This window comes from Hemibagrus wyckioides, linkage group LG01 (genome assembly GCF_019097595.1).
Source record: "Hemibagrus wyckioides isolate EC202008001 linkage group LG01, SWU_Hwy_1.0, whole genome shotgun sequence".
Lineage (NCBI taxonomy): Eukaryota > Metazoa > Chordata > Actinopteri > Siluriformes > Bagridae > Hemibagrus > Hemibagrus wyckioides.
The window spans coordinates 5,318,461-5,338,817 of NC_080710.1; the positions used below are offsets into that span (position 1 = coordinate 5,318,461).

Here is a 20,357-nt window from a genome sequence, read left to right on the forward strand (position 1 = left end):
ACGATTATTTGAACATGGTATCATACACACTAATATCTTTTACTAGTATCACTCAAGTTTAAATATATCAACTTAACAGCTGTCATTCTTGTAGGCAATTCCTTTCTGATGCCTCAAGAAACGCTCTTAACCTGCCGTCATCTGATACAATGGGGATTTTGTTCCACTGTTTGCAAGCAAAGACAGTGCAAACAAAGTAGAAAGGAAGTCAAATCTTTCCTGTTTGCTCAGTGTTGGTTCTTTCTGCCTTCAAGCCTCTTGTACGGTTAACAGGGATATAAAGGCCCGGTTAAGCCACATATCTGTTCAACATTTATTGCAGTTTTAAAGATATTGCAGAGATTTTGTGAATAAAACCCATTCAACTCCCAATCCAATGTCAACACATTAAGTCACATAAAGGTAAATTTGTTTGCGCTTTCATACGTCCCAAAACTGATGATACACAGTCGACACCTTACACCACGGATAGGTAATGATGGAAAAGGCCAGTTTAGTGAGCGCACCTACTAACCAGGTCTTAATGAAAAACAACAACAACAAAAAAAAATTATATACATATATATATATTTTTTTTTTTTTCTGAGACTTTTACACCACCACAACTAAACATGAAGTTAGTTGAATTTAAGCAGTGCATGCACCAATCTGTGGCAAATAAATAATTAAAATGGTCATTGTGGCAAGATTTTATAAAGCACTTCAATAATCAAGAACTAGCAGAAAAAGCACTGATATTTGAGACTCGTTCTGAATCATTAATTAAATGTCTACTTACGGAAAGTTTAATCATATCAAATACAGGACGTATTTATTTCTTAACCAACACATTTTTAAACAGACTTCTGTGGTAACTTGTGTGGATTATCTGGAAACTTTGCCATACGAATCCTGATAAGTGTGCAGTTTACTAGAGAAGCTTAAACATATTAGGAGGAGTGCATTAACATAAACCTGGGATTTCACTGCTGTCCGAGCTGTTATATCAAATTAATCGAAACAATCTGACCAACCAGAAGCAGAATTGGGAAACCAACAGCTTTGTGGCATAATACAATTATAAACCAGATACGTGACTTCAAGATTTTAGCAAATTCCAGCTAAAGGACAAATAGCTGGTGTGAATCTCTGATGAACACTGCGATTCATTTGACTGATTCGATTCTTTTAACGAACCAAAAAATATGAGTCGAACTTTTTAGCTTTTTAATCCCTTTTAAGCAAAACTTTAAAAAAAAAAGAGTAACATCTCTGCAAGTTGTTTTATTTACTGATATTTACATAACAGTCTATGATTTACATATCAGTTTTAAGAGGCATTCATTCGCATTTTTACCTTCTTTAATGAAGCAAAACAGAGTTCTCTCTTTCGGTAAAGATTGACACCTGTTCATTCGAATAAAAATAAACCTATTAAAAGTTGTTGTTTTTTTTTTTAAGACTATCGCAAATCTATTCGAATTTTTTCTTGTGCTCGTGAACCGATTCTCATGACCGACTCGCGCAAAGGAGTCTTCCCCAAGAAAGAGCCGATTCTCTGGCGAATCGTTCAACAACTTAAAAAAAAAAAAACCCGGCTTCAACATTAAGCATTAACTTAAGCTCCGTCAATAAAAGCTTACGGTCACTAGATCCGATCATTCCTGGAAGCAGTCTGTAAACAAAACAAAGTGCAGAAAGAAAGCGAGACGGTCCAGATTGGTATGCGTTAACAACGTGACCGGAATTTAAAATAACATTGAACATACACAGCGTTAACAAGCCCGAAGAATGCAGCCACAGTGCGTCCACTCGACCACGTGAGCAACTTTGCAAATAAAGACCGGCCACTGAGAAAAGGGGCAGCTTATAGCTGATCCAGCGCTGCACACTTTTCCTCTTTGCAAGTTCGTCTTGATCGCACCGAAAGATTTAACATTTAAGTTTATATCAGCCGCACACTATCCGAGTGTCCGCACACCGGACCAGCCTTATCCCACCCACCCCTCCCAAACACTACACATGGACGGATTTCTTGGCTCGTGCCAAAAAATTTTTCCTCCTTCTCGATTCCAATATTAAGTTGCAGTTTAAAAATGTATTCCTCACCCCAAAGCGCTGTCCGGCCCCGACAACCTTCACTCTCTTCACTCTGCTTTTGCTCCCTCGGAAGCCGATATTCCTGTTGAGGTACAGACAATCTCTCAGCTGACTTTCTCAACACACACACACACACACACACCAAACCCCGCCTGCAATTTCCTCTAACCCCATCCACTTCACCACCAAGCCACGCCCCTCGCCTGGAATTTTCCGTAACACAATGACTACGTGCAAAACCACAAGTTACCCTTATCAATAATTAAAATGCTCTCCAGAAAGAAACACTATGTAACAAATTAATTAATACAACAAGCTTATAATTCAAGCTACATAAAATCGGTTAACCACTGTATGGGTATCCGGGTTTTATCTCAGTTTTAGGACATGATAATCGCCTTTAGTACAATTTTAGAAATCTGAAGAATAAGGAGTGTCCTGTCACAGGCAAATAACCGAACGACAGAGTGTGGTGCAATGAAGCTGAGTTGCTCTTACTGTTAACTTTCCCATCACTGTTTTATTCCTCTTACACCGCAGCAACTGATCATGTTACTGAGAAATCGTCCCAAAGGCTTCCTTCTAATGGAAGAAAACAGTTACAAAGCGCTGACACTCCTTCTGTAAACAAATCAACTTCACCATATCAAAGTTTTTCTTTGTTAAATAACAAGATTAAAAAAAAAAGTTTATTATTCGCTTTGCCACATAGAGTGTGTTTCATTTAATGCAAAACTGCACAGCTCTGGTTCAAATTTCCGTCTGGCATCTGTTAAACATTTGTTTATTGTCTAGTGAGGCTTCTGCAAAAGAAAATCCTGCTATCCAGAGGTCAAGAGTTCGATTCCTGATTCCTGATGCTGCAGCCATTCCAAATGTGTGAAACAGGCCGTTGCTCTCTGCATGGGACGGATGGTGTTATTATTTCCCTCTGTCACTCACAGCGACACTAGCCAATCATGTGTGTCTGAGAGATCATGTATGCAGAAGAGGGCTGAAGGCACTTTCGCCTGAGTGTGTTAAACTGCCCCATGACACAGCATGAGCAGCAGCATGGACGTCACTAGGCCATTTTTAGAGGGGCTAATATTTCTACTCAGCCCCCATTAAAATAATGCGATTCTCCATAAACTGTACACAAATTGGTGATCGCCTCAGTCCCCTTTAAATTTCACATGAAAACAGCGGCAGACTTCGGCTCCTCCCATCGTTCAATGCGTTCTTCAATCTACAGACCTCGGCGTCGCAGATCGAGGATCAGAGGACGTGTGTGTGTGAACAGGAAGACTTTTGGCAGAAGTACTTTAATACAGAAGTATTTGGCTCTCAATAGCACTCAAATGTTATACACATCTATGCAATACAGTGGAATGCTGCAATAAGTTTACCATCCTACCCTGTTAGTCAAACCTTTATTTAATTTAATTTATTTATTTTTATACTATTATACCCTCATTGGGGGCTGAGCCCCCCTTAAAAATCCTAGAATCGTCCCCGAGCAGCAGTTTAAAAATATACAATAGTTGGATTTATGAGTAATTGTTTAACCACACCTAAGCTTTACCTAATATAAATACATGCATGAAAATATTTTATAAAATAGGTCATCTCTTATTGAAAAAAAAAAAAAAAACTGTCTGATTTGACAGCTACTCTAACTGAAAAAGTGACAAGCTGCTAAATTCAGATGAAATCAGTTTAGAAACAGGCTTAGTTTTTTAAGTCTTAGATGTAATTTCATTATATTTAAGTATCAAGAGAATTATGGGGTTGCCTTCACTGAACATATGACTCTACTAATTTGTGAAGAACCAAGAAGCGGTGAAAATGTTAAACATGAACATATAAATATACATAAATATTATATGATGTAATTTCACAATTACATGCCATATACCATGTCATATAGTCATGCCATAAAGATTTTATCCTTTATTCATTCAACAGCACATAATAAAATAAGTAATAAGCTGCATTCCTTCATTCATTCATTCATCTAAGTGCTGTATCCTGATCATAGTCCTGGTGCCTCTGTAATTTAACGCATAATATATACACTCACTGGCCACTTTAATAGTAACAGTGTGGTATAAAATCATACAGATGCTGTAGTTACTAGTTGTTGGTGTTGAGTATTTCAGAAACTCCTGATCACCAGGGATCTTCACACCACACTCTCTGAAGAGTTTACACTGCAGAATGGTGCAGAAAACAAAAAACAATTGCAACTGCTGCGGATGGAAGCGCCTTGTTGATGAGGAAAGGGCAAAGTAGAATGGCTACTCTGGTTCGAGCTGACAGGAAGGCTACGGTAACTCAAATCAGTTTTTACAACCGCGGTCAGCAGAAAAGCATCTCACAACACATCAGAAATATCACACACACACACACACAAAGACCATCAGTATTTTCGTATCCTATATGAGAATGTACTATAGTGTCATGATATGCAATATGGAGACTCCATTTAGTACAGAAGGAATTTGGACGTAGCCATGGAAACCAGTCAGCACGCGCACACTTTCATCTGTATGAGCACATTATTTCCCCCGCTTCATGTAAAGTATTTTATTATTTACTCGCAATTTTAACTCCACACGTGTTAAAAAAAAATTAAAATAAAAAACAAACAAAAAAACCTTCTAGGAGCAGAGAAAAATGTATTTTTTAAAAAGCTGTATGAAAGACTTTCCCTACCTTATTTGAAGAGCATGCCGCACGTCGCTGAATCGAGTGTGTGCGTAAGATCAAAGTTGTTGTTCACAAGTACACGCCCACGGGAGGAAACCCGCCCCTCTTCCAGCCAATACAACGCCACGCTGAGGCCACACCCCCAGGACGCGCACGCTGGATAAACAGAGCGCGTGATATAGCTCTGTGGCAGCATGGAGCGCGAGTACAGACTGCACCGTCCGTGTTCTCATTTAAAGAAGGTCTAAATAAAAATATTCTTTATTGATTAAGGCAAGACACTACAGATGAATTGGTTACTTTAAAAAAATTATAACATATAAACATATACAATTTTTAGACTGCTACTACTAAGTATTTTTTTTACAATGAGAACATTTCCAAAAATTTATTTATTTATGCAAATTAGGTATAAATGTAAAAAAAAAAAAAAAAATGATGTTGTTATAAATAAAATTTTAACTTTGAAGTTTGGTGGAAAATTATTTCTTTATTGTTTAATCAAGAAATGACCATGCATTGCTATGAAAGTTTTTTTTTTTATTGTATTTTCAGTGTAAAATTTTACATAATGATAAATGACAATCAACATTTTGTGCATTTCTTTCTTAAAGCAAGTGGGGAAAAAAATCACTGGTGAGTTTTGATATTCTTCTTACCACAGTTTACGAGAAGACAAGATTTATTAACAATGAGCCTCGTTCGTTAAGTTGAATACAAAACAGATTTATTCATTAATTCTTAGCTGAAGTATTCACACACGAGAAATTTGGTATTCATGAAAATGCTGTAAATTAGAAAAAGAAAACATTCATAACCTACTCATGGGTGTGTAAATTTCTATATAAGCATAAATTATGTAAAAAAATATGATCCAGCTCTAATCATAGCCTTTGCACAGATTACTGCACTTTCATTTCTGGGAAAATAGATCATTTTCCAGAAAGTGTTAACACAGAGTCATTTTAAAGTCATTGTGCAATAAGGACTGACCTATTTAGGAAAAATCAACATTATCACAGTAAAATAATTTATATATAGATACAGTATATATATCTTAGTGTTATTATTTTTTTGGTAGCTCCAGTTAGAAAGCAGATATAGTGTGTGTGTGTGTGTGTGTGCACCTCTCTAAAGACTTCAGGTGATTAATTATCGAACATGATTCCCAACAAAGATGAGCTGTAGAGGAATGAGATCATCATCAGCTCATAGCTATAGTTTAAATGTGCATGTGTGTCATATCACTAAACTGTTATATTCTGATTGGTCAAAATAGTTTGATTCATTTTCTATAACAGCCAGGAGTTTTGACTGACAGTTTGTATTATTGTGCTCATTCTAATACGCTACCCTTATTAAGTGTTTTTCTTATTATATAAGTTTTCTGTAGGGAGAGGTTTCTGGAAGGAGTCCTCAGTGTCAGTGTCTTATTAACAAGGACCTCAGCTGTATACGGCTGATTTACTTTAAGCAAAAAAGAAATCGAAGCTGTTGAGGGAATGACTGTTTACAGTTGCTGTCATGAAAATGATAACAGGGGTACGTCTTGTGGATGTTCTACAATGTTATAAAAAATTGTATGGGAATATGTATGTATGTATTGTATGTACGGGAGGCACAGTGACTTGGTGGTTAACACCGGGTTTGATTGCTGTCCCTCGGCAAAACTGTGATCTAAGGATCGACGGTTATCCTGTGTATTTTGTATTTTATATTAAAGTTACAAGTATACTTTTGCCCAAAGTACATAGTACATGGCTTAACGTTTAATATATTCCACAATGTGGTAGTATGTTAACACAATTCTAAATGTGACTGCAATAAAGACCAACTTACCATAAACCTGTCATACAAACCATAACTCAGGTACAAACCTGAAAAATAATTTCATTTTCTATTCAATTCAGATGGATTAACAGCTCAGACCAGTCCTATTTTGCATGTAGACTAAGGTTTCTTCAGTTCTTCAGTTCCTTACCTGCCAATAAAGCCAGTATGATGCCTAGCTCATAAAGCAAACTAAATGAATGTGGGGTCCGACTGGAGAGGTTTTCAAAAAAAAATCTCATGAATACTTTTCAGTCATGTATTCCACCATTGTTTTCCATGTACATTGCCTGCTTAAAAAGCAACTTCCAATCAAAATACAGAGCTGAGCAACTTAAGAACTAAAGCTGAACTTTTCAACCTTCCAGATTTTTTAGGCCAAACAAAAATGGGTAGAGAAACCAACAACCGGTTGGTCTCATGCCAGAGGTATGAAGGAATACTGGACAATCACTTACACTACTTTTAAACTACTCCATCATTTCTCCACTAATATATGAACATATATAAATATATAAAACACAGTTATATAAAGCTACAGTTTTCAGTCATGACCTTTGCTGCTCATTTCTCCAGCACTTGTTTTCCTTTGCTATTGGCTCCAACAGTTTGGAAGCAAACAGTCATTTAGCAGTTTCGTAACGCAGATCAGAGTGCCCGCAAATGTGCCGGAGCTCTGACCAACAGAGAGATTGTGGCTCGAGAAGAATTTACAGCCGCCTGCCATGGAAGGGATTACCCTAGTCCTGCTGTGAGACAGGGAAGGCAGAAGCGTCCAGACCACAGTCCTCAGAACATACAGGCTCTAGCAAATTATAACATATTTGCACAAGAAAAGACGCACCGTTTTAGGAGACCGAACAGGAAAATGTGGTATTTTGATTGAATACATAAATAACTCGTGGACAGAAAGGACATTTGGCCTGACTTGGACTCAACACCGTCCTTGAGGATGTTCCAGCCAGTCCATATTTCGGTTCTTTTCCAGCTTCCAGGATGCTTCAGCCAAGGAAATGAGGCTTCAAAAACAGGAGGACAGTTTTGCCCCTGATTCAAAGGGTTATGGGAGCAAGGATAGTCGCCAAAGGAATAAAGCTAAATATGGAATTGAAAAGGGACATAAGCTGGCTGTACAAACTTTTGGCTATCCACCCTAACTAAAACATAATGCTTAAACACTGTTCTTGTTCCATCCTACTTCAAGGTGAAGTTGGTTAATTAAGGAATGTGGATATGGCAGAAAATCACTAAGGTGGGTGTTCCCTCATGAACACACATACTGTGTGGATGTTACTTTTCCAGGAACATATCCTGCCCCAAAATCACTTGTTCTGTGACGAATCTCACCTGGATACTAATGATTTGTACCCACTTTAATCCTTAAGACTGTCCTATACTCATCCCAGGACTTTTCTTTTCTGGCCACTGTCTTTTTTTTTATGACATATCAAATGAAAAATGTGAATGCAATTCTAATAAAAGGCCACAGAACTCAGGAAAGAGAAAAGGGGATGGAGACGATCAGGCAATTGAAGCAGACTGAAGTATGAGTCATTGAGTCCGGAATGAGCCGAGATTGCCAGTAACAGATCCATACATGGCTTTTCTCCAGGTTTTGACTCATCCAGAAGTAAGAACGGTAATGCAGAACTGAAATAGTTGTAAATCCATGCAGACTGACATCTTAACCGGAGCAATTTGTGGACATTTAGTCAATTGATTTAATTTACTGAAACAGGTATGAGAGCTTTACAGAATTTAATACCTACTTGTTGGTGAAACTTTTTTTTTTTTTCTTTACAAATAAATAAGCGTTTGCAGATTATGTTCTTACTTTCAGTATTCCTCCTGCTCTATCTCCTGTTGATTACAGCGGTTTGCATAAATATTTACACAAAATAGCCCATAATATTGAGGTAGGGGTTAGTGAACTAGCTAACTATGGAGAACATTTCGAGGATTTCTTACCTTTAACTTCACCCAGGCCTGTCGACTTTAATGAGGACGATATCCAAGTCAGAGTGATGCCGTCTATGTTTGATGACAGTTAGCAGCGCCAATGGTGACGCAATGGAGAGCTGCAGGTTCGTTACCAGGTGTCATCTAACATGTCTGAATGGTAGGTAAAATGCAATTAATTATTCTTCCTGATTTAAAAGCTCAGACTGTTCACATTCTTGATCAGTCTGAGGTAGCGACATTCAGGTAAGTCTTCTGAAAAGTGCCTGTCATGTAACTTGAGCAAACTCCACCCATTTTTTTAGTGAACCAAGCAACCATTGGGAAAAGGGATTTAGTGTCAGGGAAGACGACAAATGTTTACTACAAATGAGCTGCTACTGTAGAGAAAGACCCATCCCCTAGGATGAAGCAAATATTCTCTTAAGATTTGACATCGACATTTATGGCATTTGGCAGACGCCTATATCCAGAGCGACTTACACTAATCTCATTTTTTATACAACTGAGCAATTGAGGGTTTGGGCCTTGCCCAGGGGCCCAGCAGTGGCAACTTGCTGGTCCCGGGAGTCAAACTCCAATCAGTAGTCCAACGCCCTAACCACTGAGCTACCAGACAAAGGACCTAACAAAGGACAGGTCATAAAAAAAATCCCCCAGATGTGATGTCCCTAACACTGAAGCTCTGAAGCACCAGTTTTGTTTTCAGAAGCTTTTTAAAACCTGAGGGATGATAGCAGAACCATGCACATGGTAATTCACATAGTTGCCGCTGGATGATGATGGCAGGGGGACAGACCTCTTCTACAAAATCCTACTGAGCAATAAGAACAGGATGTTCTGCATGAAGGAAGCAAAGCATACACTGCTGTGGGTCATCAAACCCCGAATAGACAGGAGGCCACTGGGAGAGCCAGCAGAAAGTAATTTGTCATCGGTAGTTCATAAACCTGTCAGAGGGCCCAAAAGAAGCATGCATAAAGAAGACTCACTTCTACTCGTCCTGAATATGGTAAATATTTAAACATACTGTAAAACATACTGATAAAGATTCAGGTAATATTTGTTTAGCAAACCTGCGGGCTTCAACAGAATGTGCTCATTTACAAAGACAGCTGTCTACACTGGAAAAAAAAAGTATTAAGGGCTAAATTACTGCAAACACTGCAGGAGTACAATGGACTGCCAATTCCAAAAATCGCACACATCAGTATTCAGGCCTAAGATGTAACTACAGACTTAAAACAAGTTCAGTCACAGTTCTTAACTTGAGCAAGGAGCATTATTAATTCCAGTGCCACAGGCTGACAGTTTGATGTAACCACAATATGTCATAGAGAAATTTATATTTCATGCCGTAAATATGATGCAAAGGACGGATAAAGTTTGCTCAGACCTTAACCAGACACACTGCTTATTTAGAGGACAGATTTTTTTTATAGATCTAATTAAAAAGAATGAAATTAAAGTGAGCTGAAGCAGAGTGCTAGGTCAGCTTGTCCTTCAAATCAGGGGCACATTTTCTTTACAGAAAAAAAATCAAAACTGTGTGATACAATATCTGATAACTTTTGCACGTTACAATTTCATGAACTTGAATTATATATTTGGTGGCTTTGTTAAATTATACACACACACACACACACAATTGTCAATACACTAGACTTCATATTATTCTAGATTATTATTATTATTCTTTTTTTTTTTTTTAAAAAAACAGCTCTTGCTTTTGAGAGTGCTATACAAATAAAACTGAAATGAACTGATAAACTGCAGTTTGTTCAGTCCGCATTTTCTATCCATGATTTTTTCCCCCGAGTTTACAATTCAGTGCTTGTGTTTAAAGGACAGCTACAGAAAAATCTGGCAATCTCAGAGACATGAACTTCACAGAAGTGTTTTTATTAAAACGACTTGCGTTGCTGCATCACCTGACTCGATACCCCGATGCAGATTCGATACAGAATAGAATTTTTGTGCAAAAAAAAAAAGTGCGTTTAATTGATTGCGTCCATCAAACCTTGTGTAATATACTAATTAGACACACAGACACATGATGTGATGATATTGCAAAAAGGCAGAATAAAGCAGTTTCAATGATTACAAAATGATTTATTGATTTTTATCTAAATTTCTGTGTAATCTCAAAAAATATCTGCAAAATTCATGTACAAAAGTAGAAGTTAAAAAAAAAAAAAAAAAACCGAACAAAAAGTGGCATCTAATCAAAATGAATCATAGAAGAATTTTTTTAAATTATGAACAGGTACAAAATATACATTTCTGGTCCAATAATCTTCATCCACAATAGCCCATGGATTTTAAAGTTAGACCTGTCTAGACCTCCTGTAGATCTGTCATGCAGTCCACTTCATACCTATTTAAATGAACGACATATTAAATATATTTTTAACATATAATTCCTATTCATTTCCCCTTCTGATCGAAATGGCATAAATAAAACATTATCAAATAGCAGCATGGTGAACGGGTATTAATAGGTATATAGGAAACGAATCTCTGATCAAGTACGACGAAATGCTTTCTACATTAACATGAACGTTTTTACAATAACGCTACGATGCTTCCAGAAAAAAAGAATTGTCATTATGACTAATCAGACAGACTTCAGTGTGTCATTGGGATTAGTATTAAATATGAAAATCTACAACAAAAACCCCCAAAAAATCAAATCTCTCATCCAAATGAAATTTAGAATTTCATGAGAATGTGTTACAACAGAAAAATCCCTTCAGAAATACTGATTGATTAGGAAGTCTACAGATTTATGTGAATGATATACAGTATGTTGCTCTTAACAGAACTTCCCCCTAATTCCATAATGAAAATCCAAATGATTGGCACAGACTGAAAGCAGCATGTGACTATGAACAAAAATAAATAACCGTGTTGCCGCAATACACTTTAGCAAATGAGTTAGCATGCGAGGTGAAATTTGGCTATGGGACAATTCCTCCAAACAAAAGGGAAAAGAGCTTCTAGGGCTCTTGAGGAGGGGAAGCCGATGCCTGGATGGTGCCTAGTCTTCCGTTGACTTTAACTGTTTTTGTTGACACTGGGACCTGAGAAAAAAAAAAACACAGCAAACACTGAATTAGCAAAAAAACCTCTGATGAACCTCTGACGTAATCTATGTTTGTAAAGACTGTTTGCTTTTATTAATCTGCCTCAGTTAATTTTCTGAGTAAGAGTATTACACTGCTTGCTATATTATCTTTTTATACTGTATGTAGCAAAGCAAGGAGTCTCATCAAACCATGAAAGGTAAAGCTGTAAAGTTTTCAGGACAAATGGCTTCACACTTGTTTGGCAACATGAAGATGGAAAGAAAAATACATACATACATATGCACATACTCTATGTATGTATATGTATCTATTGATCATCTGCTGATATCAGGAAATATCTGCTGATATCAGGAAATCTCTTGTATCACAGATCTTCCACAATATTAACAATAACCATAAATGGATACAAAATAAAATAATAGTATTATTTTTTTATCCATTGTACTTATGTCATTATTAAAACGACATGCAGAAACGCTTCACCCACTCATCTTATTGATTTAAAACATCTTGAATCTCGTTACTCTACTATTTCCTCTTAAAAGATCACCAGAAACCAAATCTTTTTAACTTTCTTGTTCTGTTGGCAGATTGTTTTTAATATTGTGAAGAATGAATTCCTAGAGAGTAGCAAACTTATCTGGCAAAAGAATACAAAAATTTAAGAAAAATGGATAAATATTTCTAGTAATATGTTGACTAATCCTATAATAAGAAATTGTAGACGAATTGGAAGTAGGAATTTACGCCCTTTTCTAGTCGTATTAGTGCTACTTCCACTTGAGCTATTCTTACTTTCCGAAGGCGCTCAGCCCCAGCTCCAGAGCGGATGGCCTCCAGCAGTGCCTCTCGGGCAGACTCCGGGTTTCCCCCTGCAGGCAGCACTACAGCTGGCTTAGACAACGACAAGGTAGGAGGAGGTGGTGGTGGTGTAAAGGTTGGTGGTGGTGGTGGTGGTGTAAAGCTTGGTGGTGGTGGTGGTGTAAAGCTTGGTGGTGGTGGTGTAAAGGTTGGTGGATTTGCGAAGGCAGGAGAAATTGTGGGACTTGTACGTCTCTGGCTGGCCCTGTTCTCCTCAAACTTTCTGAACTGCTCCAGCTCTGCGGCGGCTGACGAGCTCGTCTGTGGAAGTCACAGTGAATAGTTAGGAATTTTGTCAAATGGAATTTTTGACAAGTAAATTCATTCAACTTGCCTTCTTGAGTCTTGCTGAATTGTTCTCAGCTCGGAGGGCCGACAGGAGGGCAGATCGTTCGTTTTCCGGCTCCGTGTATGACGGCTTCTTCAGGGTGCCTGGTCTGGAAGAATCGGATACCTGGATGCAAAAAAAGGAAAGGTGTGTAAAGCTTTTTTTTAACATTAAACAAATGTATTATAGGTTAGGCTTTGAGGGATTCATCAATATGATATTTGGGATATCCAATTCTGTGCTCTAATTATAAAGCCCAAGCCTAGAAAACATAAACTAAACTAAATATATCGTGTCACCCCAAATTGATTAACACTAAGTAAGTTTCTCATTATTGTATCAGTTTCGACAACTCACACTTGGTCTGAGAAAAAAGGGCTTATTGATGCATGCCTATGTTTAATAATACGTATTATTTTTTGATGCTAGGCACTTTTAGAACCTGCAATCAGGAATATGTGGTGAAAGTTGTGAATGTAATGAACTGTTTTCTAGGTTAGTAATTAAGTGTACATTTATTTATTTATTTTTAACAACCACATTTAAAGCAATTACAAGCTGAAATATACTTGTCATTTATCTTGCGGTTATTGCATAACTGACTAAAGGGAATAGAAAAAGTTATTTCCTATTTTGGATACTTCACCTTTTTGAGACGTTCCATTCCATGTCCTGATTGAATTGCCTCCATGAGTGAACTGTGAAGGGAAGTCTCCTTCTCCACTGACTTCGGGACCACAGGCTTAAACTTTTTGACTGGCCCAAATGGACTTGGCTGGAGACCAAGACTGTGTAACTCCGGTTTCTTTGCTACTGCAGGACGGGTAGTGTGTACTGTACTGTTTAGGGGCAAAGGGTATCCAGGGGCCTTTTTAATGTATATGTCCTCTTTAGTTGAGGTCCGAGTGGGTTCAGAGCATGTAGCAATTCGTGCTTGCTGTTGAGGCTGGCTATTTCCTGGGCTGGAATTCAGAGCTTTAGTGCTTGATACATCTGTACCAATGATTTGTGCTTCCCTGGAGACTTCCTGCTTCTCTGCAGGATAACTCAGGTAAGGTTTGGCAGCAGCAAGAAAAGGCACAGAGTTTTCCTTCAGGGTTGAAGCCTTTTGGTTCGATACTGCTTGCATGGGTCTTGGGTCACTCTTGAAGGCTTGGCTACTTAATTCTGTATGTCCAGCAGGCATTGATCCAGGAAGCTCCTGAACTCCATCTACCTTGCTTGAGGAATTCCCTGTGTACTTAGTAATAGCCGAAGCCACATAATGACTTGACGTTCTTCTGGAAGGTTTGAGGAAAGAAAGGTTCTTCCTGTGCTCTGAGAAAAAGATATTTTCAGCAGGATCTGAAACAGCAAGCTTTTTCATTACTGCAGATGCAAGATTAGTGCTTGGCCCATTGACCTGTTTTGGTGGTTCGGTAACACTTGCTTTTTCTGCAGGTTGTGACGGTACTGTTACAGGTAATGGTTTGGGGGTTTCAACATCTCCAGTCCTTATAGAAGCTCTTTTATAGGCAGTAGGTGCTGAATCATCCTTGCTAGTTGAGCTCCAGAAGGCCTTAGCTTTGTCCAGTAGTGGAGAATCTCGGTCATCACTTGCCTCCTCAAGGCGATCAGATTTGTCTTGAGTGTCTCTTGGTGTGACCATGTTACCCAACTCATCAATTTTTATGGCACCTGTACGCAACGAGCCTTCTGACTTGATGTGATTTTGGGACCCAACCGGTTTGGTAGGGACAATGGTAAAAGTCTTTAAGCCGAATCTAGACATAGTGTTCTGGCTGATCATGTTTTGTGCTTTAATAGACGATGCTCTCTCCACTTCTGTGTTTTCCTTGTGATGGTTCTGTACTGTTGATGCAGGCCAAAGTCTGCTTTCAGGAACATTCTGTGCACTCCGGGTAACAGTAGTTATTGCAGGACTTTGAGAAGTTTCTGGTAGCTTCCTTTTATCCGGTTCAACTTTACCTTTAATCCCAGGGCTCAGAGCGACCTTCTCTGTTTGCTCCTTCTTGTCACCTGACTGAATCGGATCTGCTTGGGATGGACTTGCTTTCTTTGACATGCGAACTTTGTTGTTTTGGTACTGAAGATCTAAGATTTGCTTGTTTGAGCCATCCTGTTTGACCTGGTTACCACGCAATATTTCTGCCTCATAAGCACTCGAGCTGGTTGGATTATTATCGATGACTTCGTCGATGGCTGTTACCGGAATGTCCATATCCACCACAGACACAGGGATCTCATCATCCGCATACACAGATGCATGGTCTGACTGATTAACTTCTAATCAATGGAAAAGAGAGTTTAAGTGGATATTAGTTATTGAGTAAAAACCAGGGAATTAATGCTAGACTTTTTTCCACTCACACAGACAGGAGGAAATTTCAAACTGCAGTATAAACTTGAAAGCCTGGATAGTCTAGAAAGGCTTTTAAAATGAAGTTTAATTTTAATTGAGAAGTTTATATATAAAGTTACATGTACCATCTGCTAAGTCTGCATCCAAATCAGCCAAGGTTAAGTGGATCTGGGCAGTGATCTCGGTGTCATTTCTCTTGACTGATTGGTCCCCAGGTCGCATGTTTCCACTGCTTGCACAGAGAACACCATGGTTACTGATTAATGATAATAATTTCCTACAATTATTAGTAAGTGAGACTAGAGACCAGAAAATAATGAATGAGGTGAATGCAAAAATCAACCACCATTTCCTTCTGAACTACTTTCATGATGTGAGGTAAAAAAACTATTCTGCATTATTTCAGTGCTGCCATTCTGATAATTTTTTGCCCACAGTCAAAGAGACACATCTTTCAGCACCTACTGAATATACAACCTTTTTTAATATGCCTGAGCTAGAAAAATAGCTCTTTCCTGGAAGACTGAAATAGCTCTTTCCTGGAAGACTTTCTTGGATGTGTGCGAAGCGAAGTTTTAGGTGACGCTGCAAGCACAGGCAGCTCCTGCTCCAAGATCCATTAGCGCTTCTGGCTCTTCAAAAAGCAGCGGCTCGGGGAGAAAAAAAAAGCCAGACTGCGCAGACAGCCTTGCAGAAGCAATGTAGCAACACAAGCCAGGCTGTACCTATCTCCACTTAAAGTGGGAGAGCTCCAGCTGGTCCCAACGGACAAGGACCAAGGTGTTTACAAAAGATTAAATACGAATATAATTTTTTAAGCCAAAGTGTACATGCTGACAACATGTTGTCTTTTTCCCTGCAGGTTTCACAGCATCTATGACTAGATTCAGCTGCAAGGTTTATATTAATGTAATTGAATTAACCTTTTTTTTTTTTTACTAGTACACTTGTGTTGAAATTGACTTTTTGGACATTTTCAAGCATTATAAACAAACAGATTATTTTCTCTGTCTTTTTGTGATGAGCTACTTGTGCCATGAGGGAAAATGGTGTAAAAGATATGGAACTGAGCCAAGCAAAATTCTCCGTACCCTATAATCTCAGAGTTCTGCTATCAGATTCAAGACACACATCTAGACCAGCTTAAAACCAGCTTCCTAATTTAGAAGAATATGTGATTATGAGGCACCTGTGGCGCGAGCCCCATGTGGCACAGCCCTCATCGCTGTCGCAGTCTTCCTGAGGTTGGGTGGGGCTCAGAGAGGGATCGGGGCCCAGAGAGACAGTGTCCTCAGGGGAGGTACTTGGAGAGTCAGCCATTCCCTCAGACGGCGCGTACCCTTGATCGGCCAAGCTCTCGCTGCTGCACATGGACACCGTCTCGGCCTCCTGCTCCGCTACATGCAGCCAGACTGAAGTACAATGGACAACTATTAGCATCGAGATGATCGTTTTTTTTTAATCATCGTCAAACCTAATCCCAAACCAGGTTTACATTCTATCATATTTGAAATTATGTCTCAGCTTGGTGGAACAAATTTTTGGAAAACATTGATCCAACAACAACATGCAGTGTACACCTGACTTGTAGCCATGTGTTTATCGTTGGTTAGATAATACACTGTGATATTCAACATGCAGAATGTTTGCTGAATTATTTTTTGATGCACAACTCCCAAGGTTTTGAGCAAATAGAGTTATAGTTTAGATTGATAACTCAAGTAACATGCTAGCTTGGGCTCCGAAACAAGAAGCAATCCTATTTAAAAAGCATAACTAAGAAGGTCAATTGCATGTTAATGCATGTTAAAGCAATGCAATCACTGGGATTTGAGTTTGTTAGAATACCGCAGAAAAACATGAAAGACTTCAATAGCTGTACCACTTGGAAGCCAGATCATTTTGTAAAAAAAAATAATCTTGTAAGTCTATAGCTTATGCCTGGTTGCTAAACTTCTATTTTTGTTTAAACAAAAGACCAGTGAACTATGGGTGTGTTCAAGGCATGCCGAATAGATGTCATTACGAGTAGAGCTCAGAGTTTCTGAGCTGGGGGCATGACAGCAAGAAAACGTATGTAGTTGTAGTTGATATTAACTTAGTAAAAATTCTAAGAAATCAATTTTAGTTTATTTATGTTTGGTTTATGGAACAAGTTAATGAACAGAGCAAGTCTGTATACCAATATTACAAATTTTGGACTTACAAAAATTGGACTATAAAATGTTCCTAATGTCTACATGATTTCAGAGTTGAAGGTTTAGAGCTAGGTTTAGAGGAGATACAAGAAAACTATCTTCCATTCTCTGAGCTGTGACAGCCTCAGGATTTACAGTAGGCCTTCAGGAATTATGTCAGAGCTAAACCACTTAGAGCTTCAAAGTAATAAGCAGGGCATTATAGACAATGTCAAATACAATATAACGTGAATACATTCTTTGTTTACTGGTTGCTGTGTTTACAACTTACAGAAACTTTAAAAAGCTAGAAGCAGCCATGTAACTTCACCAATAACTGAGAAGTCAGGATGTGAGATTGCAAGGAGAGGCTAAAGAACGAGTGGCACATTTATGACTATCACACAGTGTTCCCAAATATTTTGAAGGAAAGCATTGAGGTACAGAACTTGCTCTACCCAATGGGTCAAAACTGAAAGAAAACTGCACTGAAAAAATATGTCAACAGATTTAAGAAATATATTACATATACATAAAAAATAAAAAACAAAACCTGAATTGATTGCTTACAATAAACCAAAGGTAAACACGTTTCCTAATGACTAGACTGAATAATGTACAGTGAGTCTGATCAATTCACACATAATTAATGTAAACCAGTTACATTGTGAAATTTCACCAGGACATTGTTGCTGCCGTTGGTGTTGTCGGTTCGATTCTCAGCTCAGGTGCATGTTTGGTGTATGATTTTATTCCAAGCAATTAAAATCCATGCTCAAAACATGCACCATTCAAGCAAATATCACCTGAAAGCAGTGTAATGCATAGCATAATGCAGATAATGAGTTTCTGAAGAGCTCCAGTTAATGTTCACATCAAGCAAAAAAATCTAATCTTAATGACCTTTCCATAGAATTTTCAATAGAGCTAACACGGAATGGTGCAAAAACCAACAAACATCCAGAGACCTGCACCTCTGTGGATGGAAAGCCTAGATAGAAGATAGAAGAGAATGAGAATGATTAGTTTAAGCTGAAAGAAAAGTTATAGTAGTTCAGGGCACATGCTCGTGAAACTGGACAGGTAAATTTTTGGAAAATAGTCAGCTGGTTTGATGAATCTCAATTTCTGTTGTGACATGCAGATGGCTGGGTCAGAGCTTGCCATTGACAGACTGATTCTATTGACCCAAATGGTCTTGTGTCAACAGTTCGGGCTGGTGGTGGTAGTGTGATGGTGTGAGGAAGGTTTTAATACAGTACCAACTGATCATTGTTTCATCTGCTCATCTTATACTGGCTTCTTTCATGAACAGGATCTTGTGCCAAAGCACAAATTGTCTCAAACTACTTCCATGAACATGACCATGATGTCATGTGGTGTAGTTTAATCCGATAGCGTACCTTTGGGATGTGGTAGATTGGGAGATCTGCAGTATGAACATGCAGCTGATGAAGCTGCAGTAATTAATGTGGACCAAAATCTTAAAGGAATGTTTCCAAGACTTTGGGGAATCACAGACTCACATGTCATGAAGACTCAAGGCTGTTCTGAGAGCAAACAGGGGTCATGCCCAGTATTTTCATTCTTATATCTTTCTTTTTTTGTGTCAGAATCTTGAGGTTTTAATGTTGGTTTTAATATTTTGTATAAAATATTAATGTTTTAATATTCTGTATTATTGTGCAAATCTGTAAATTGCTACCAGTGCAGTTACTTGGTTGGACTAAAGGGACTGAAACCATTCCTTCATATTTTTTCAGTGTATTTAGAGCAAAGTTGTTGTTGTGACTGTACAATTCGATACTGAACCTCCTGAACCTTGGCTTGCTAACCAGGGCCAAATGGTCTGAAATCCATGGAATGAAGCCAAACTAAACAAGTTGTAGAATTACTCACTCACTCACTCACTCACTCTCTCTTCTCGCACTGTGTTAACATGCCTGACTGCACTGGCATTACCTTATATATTTCTTTCTTTTTCTAAATCCAGCCTCCTCTTGCTCAAGCTCTCTAGCTCAGTCAATCTGTCCTGACAAAACAGCCTCTTGCTCCTGCTGCTTTCTCCATCCAATTTTAGAACACACACACACAGAGTCATCTAAAACCAAAAACATCAAGGCTAAAAGTGAGATGAAAGGTAATTCTGCTTTAATATATGTGACATGAAAGATTGAGCTGTTTGAACCAACCACTGGGTAACCTTGGATCATGTGGGTGAGCTGAGGAGGTGTATGTGCTGTACTACTCCGGTTCCTGGACATATCATGAGTCACATGCTGTTTCCCAACCGTTTCCCAGCAGAGCTCTTAAAACACGGCAGCTGCGACCACAGATCTCTCTTCCACACACACAAACACAAACACAAACACACACACACACACACGACACAGCACTCGCCAGGCACATGATTGCAGACTCAATCTCTTATGTGCACAAACACTGCTGATCTAGAACCACAATTGGACTACTTTTTACATTTCCACACCACAGCAAAACATGCTTGTGCAAATTTAGGATATGTTGCAGCAGTGTCCCAAAACACCACACTACAGTTCACTTAGAATCGCAATGAAGTATGTTGCTTCTGGTCCGAAAGTAATTTTGAAGTTATCTGTTTCAGTTCCAAAAATATGGACGGATTTATGATTTTACTAGGAGCATGGATCTTAGCTGAAAATGTCACACTACCATCGGTGACCTCTATAAAACTCTTGCTCTTGATTTAACCCAGATTTCGAGCAAGTGCTCACCTGTCCATGGAACCGGGTTAACACAAGAAGAAATAACGCCAATGTAACGACAGAAACACCTCGTATGACATGAGACTGATGCCTCAGTTTTGGCCATGAATGTTAATCCGATGTGTTGAGAGATAGGTTTTTTCAACATTTCAACATTTCGTGGCTTTCCAACTGGAGCGACAGGAGGAGCAGGTTGTGACTCTGATAATACAGAGCAGTCAGGAGGAGTCTGGATTA

At 38.5% G+C, this 20,357-nt stretch overlaps 2 protein-coding genes across 23 annotated transcripts in view; both read right to left on the reverse strand.

Annotated features, from left to right (window-relative positions):
• Nucleotides 1–4,802, reverse strand: part of grb10b (growth factor receptor-bound protein 10b) — a 66,641-nt gene extending 61,839 nt beyond the window's left edge. For 2 of the 4 annotated variants that reach the window (XM_058383368.1, XM_058383192.1), the window contains exon 1: nucleotides 2,089–2,238. The gene's annotated coding sequence lies outside the window, so the exon portion shown is untranslated. Of the gene's footprint in view, nucleotides 1–2,088; nucleotides 2,239–4,776 lie in introns of those variants that run through there. The other 2 variants (XM_058383460.1, XM_058383285.1) reach the window with 2 other exon arrangements.
• A 5,486-nt stretch (nucleotides 4,803–10,288) lies between these two features.
• Nucleotides 10,289–20,357, reverse strand: part of cobl (cordon-bleu WH2 repeat protein) — a 68,932-nt gene continuing 58,863 nt past the window's right edge. For 7 of the 19 annotated variants that reach the window (XM_058386529.1, XM_058386537.1, XM_058386512.1 and 4 more), the window contains 6 exons: nucleotides 16,389–16,611; nucleotides 15,325–15,428; nucleotides 13,484–15,123; nucleotides 12,844–12,963; nucleotides 12,444–12,770; nucleotides 10,291–11,642 (listed from right to left, as the gene is read on the reverse strand). In XM_058386529.1, coding sequence (XP_058242512.1) covers nucleotides 11,559–11,642; nucleotides 12,444–12,770; nucleotides 12,844–12,963; nucleotides 13,484–15,123; nucleotides 15,325–15,428; nucleotides 16,389–16,611 — 2,498 coding nt within the window. In that variant the 3' untranslated portion in view covers nucleotides 10,291–11,558. Of the gene's footprint in view, nucleotides 11,643–12,443; nucleotides 12,771–12,843; nucleotides 12,964–13,483; nucleotides 15,124–15,324; nucleotides 15,429–16,388; nucleotides 16,612–20,357 lie in introns of all 19 variants that reach the window. The other 12 variants (XM_058386656.1, XM_058386638.1, XM_058386631.1 and 9 more) reach the window with 6 other exon arrangements.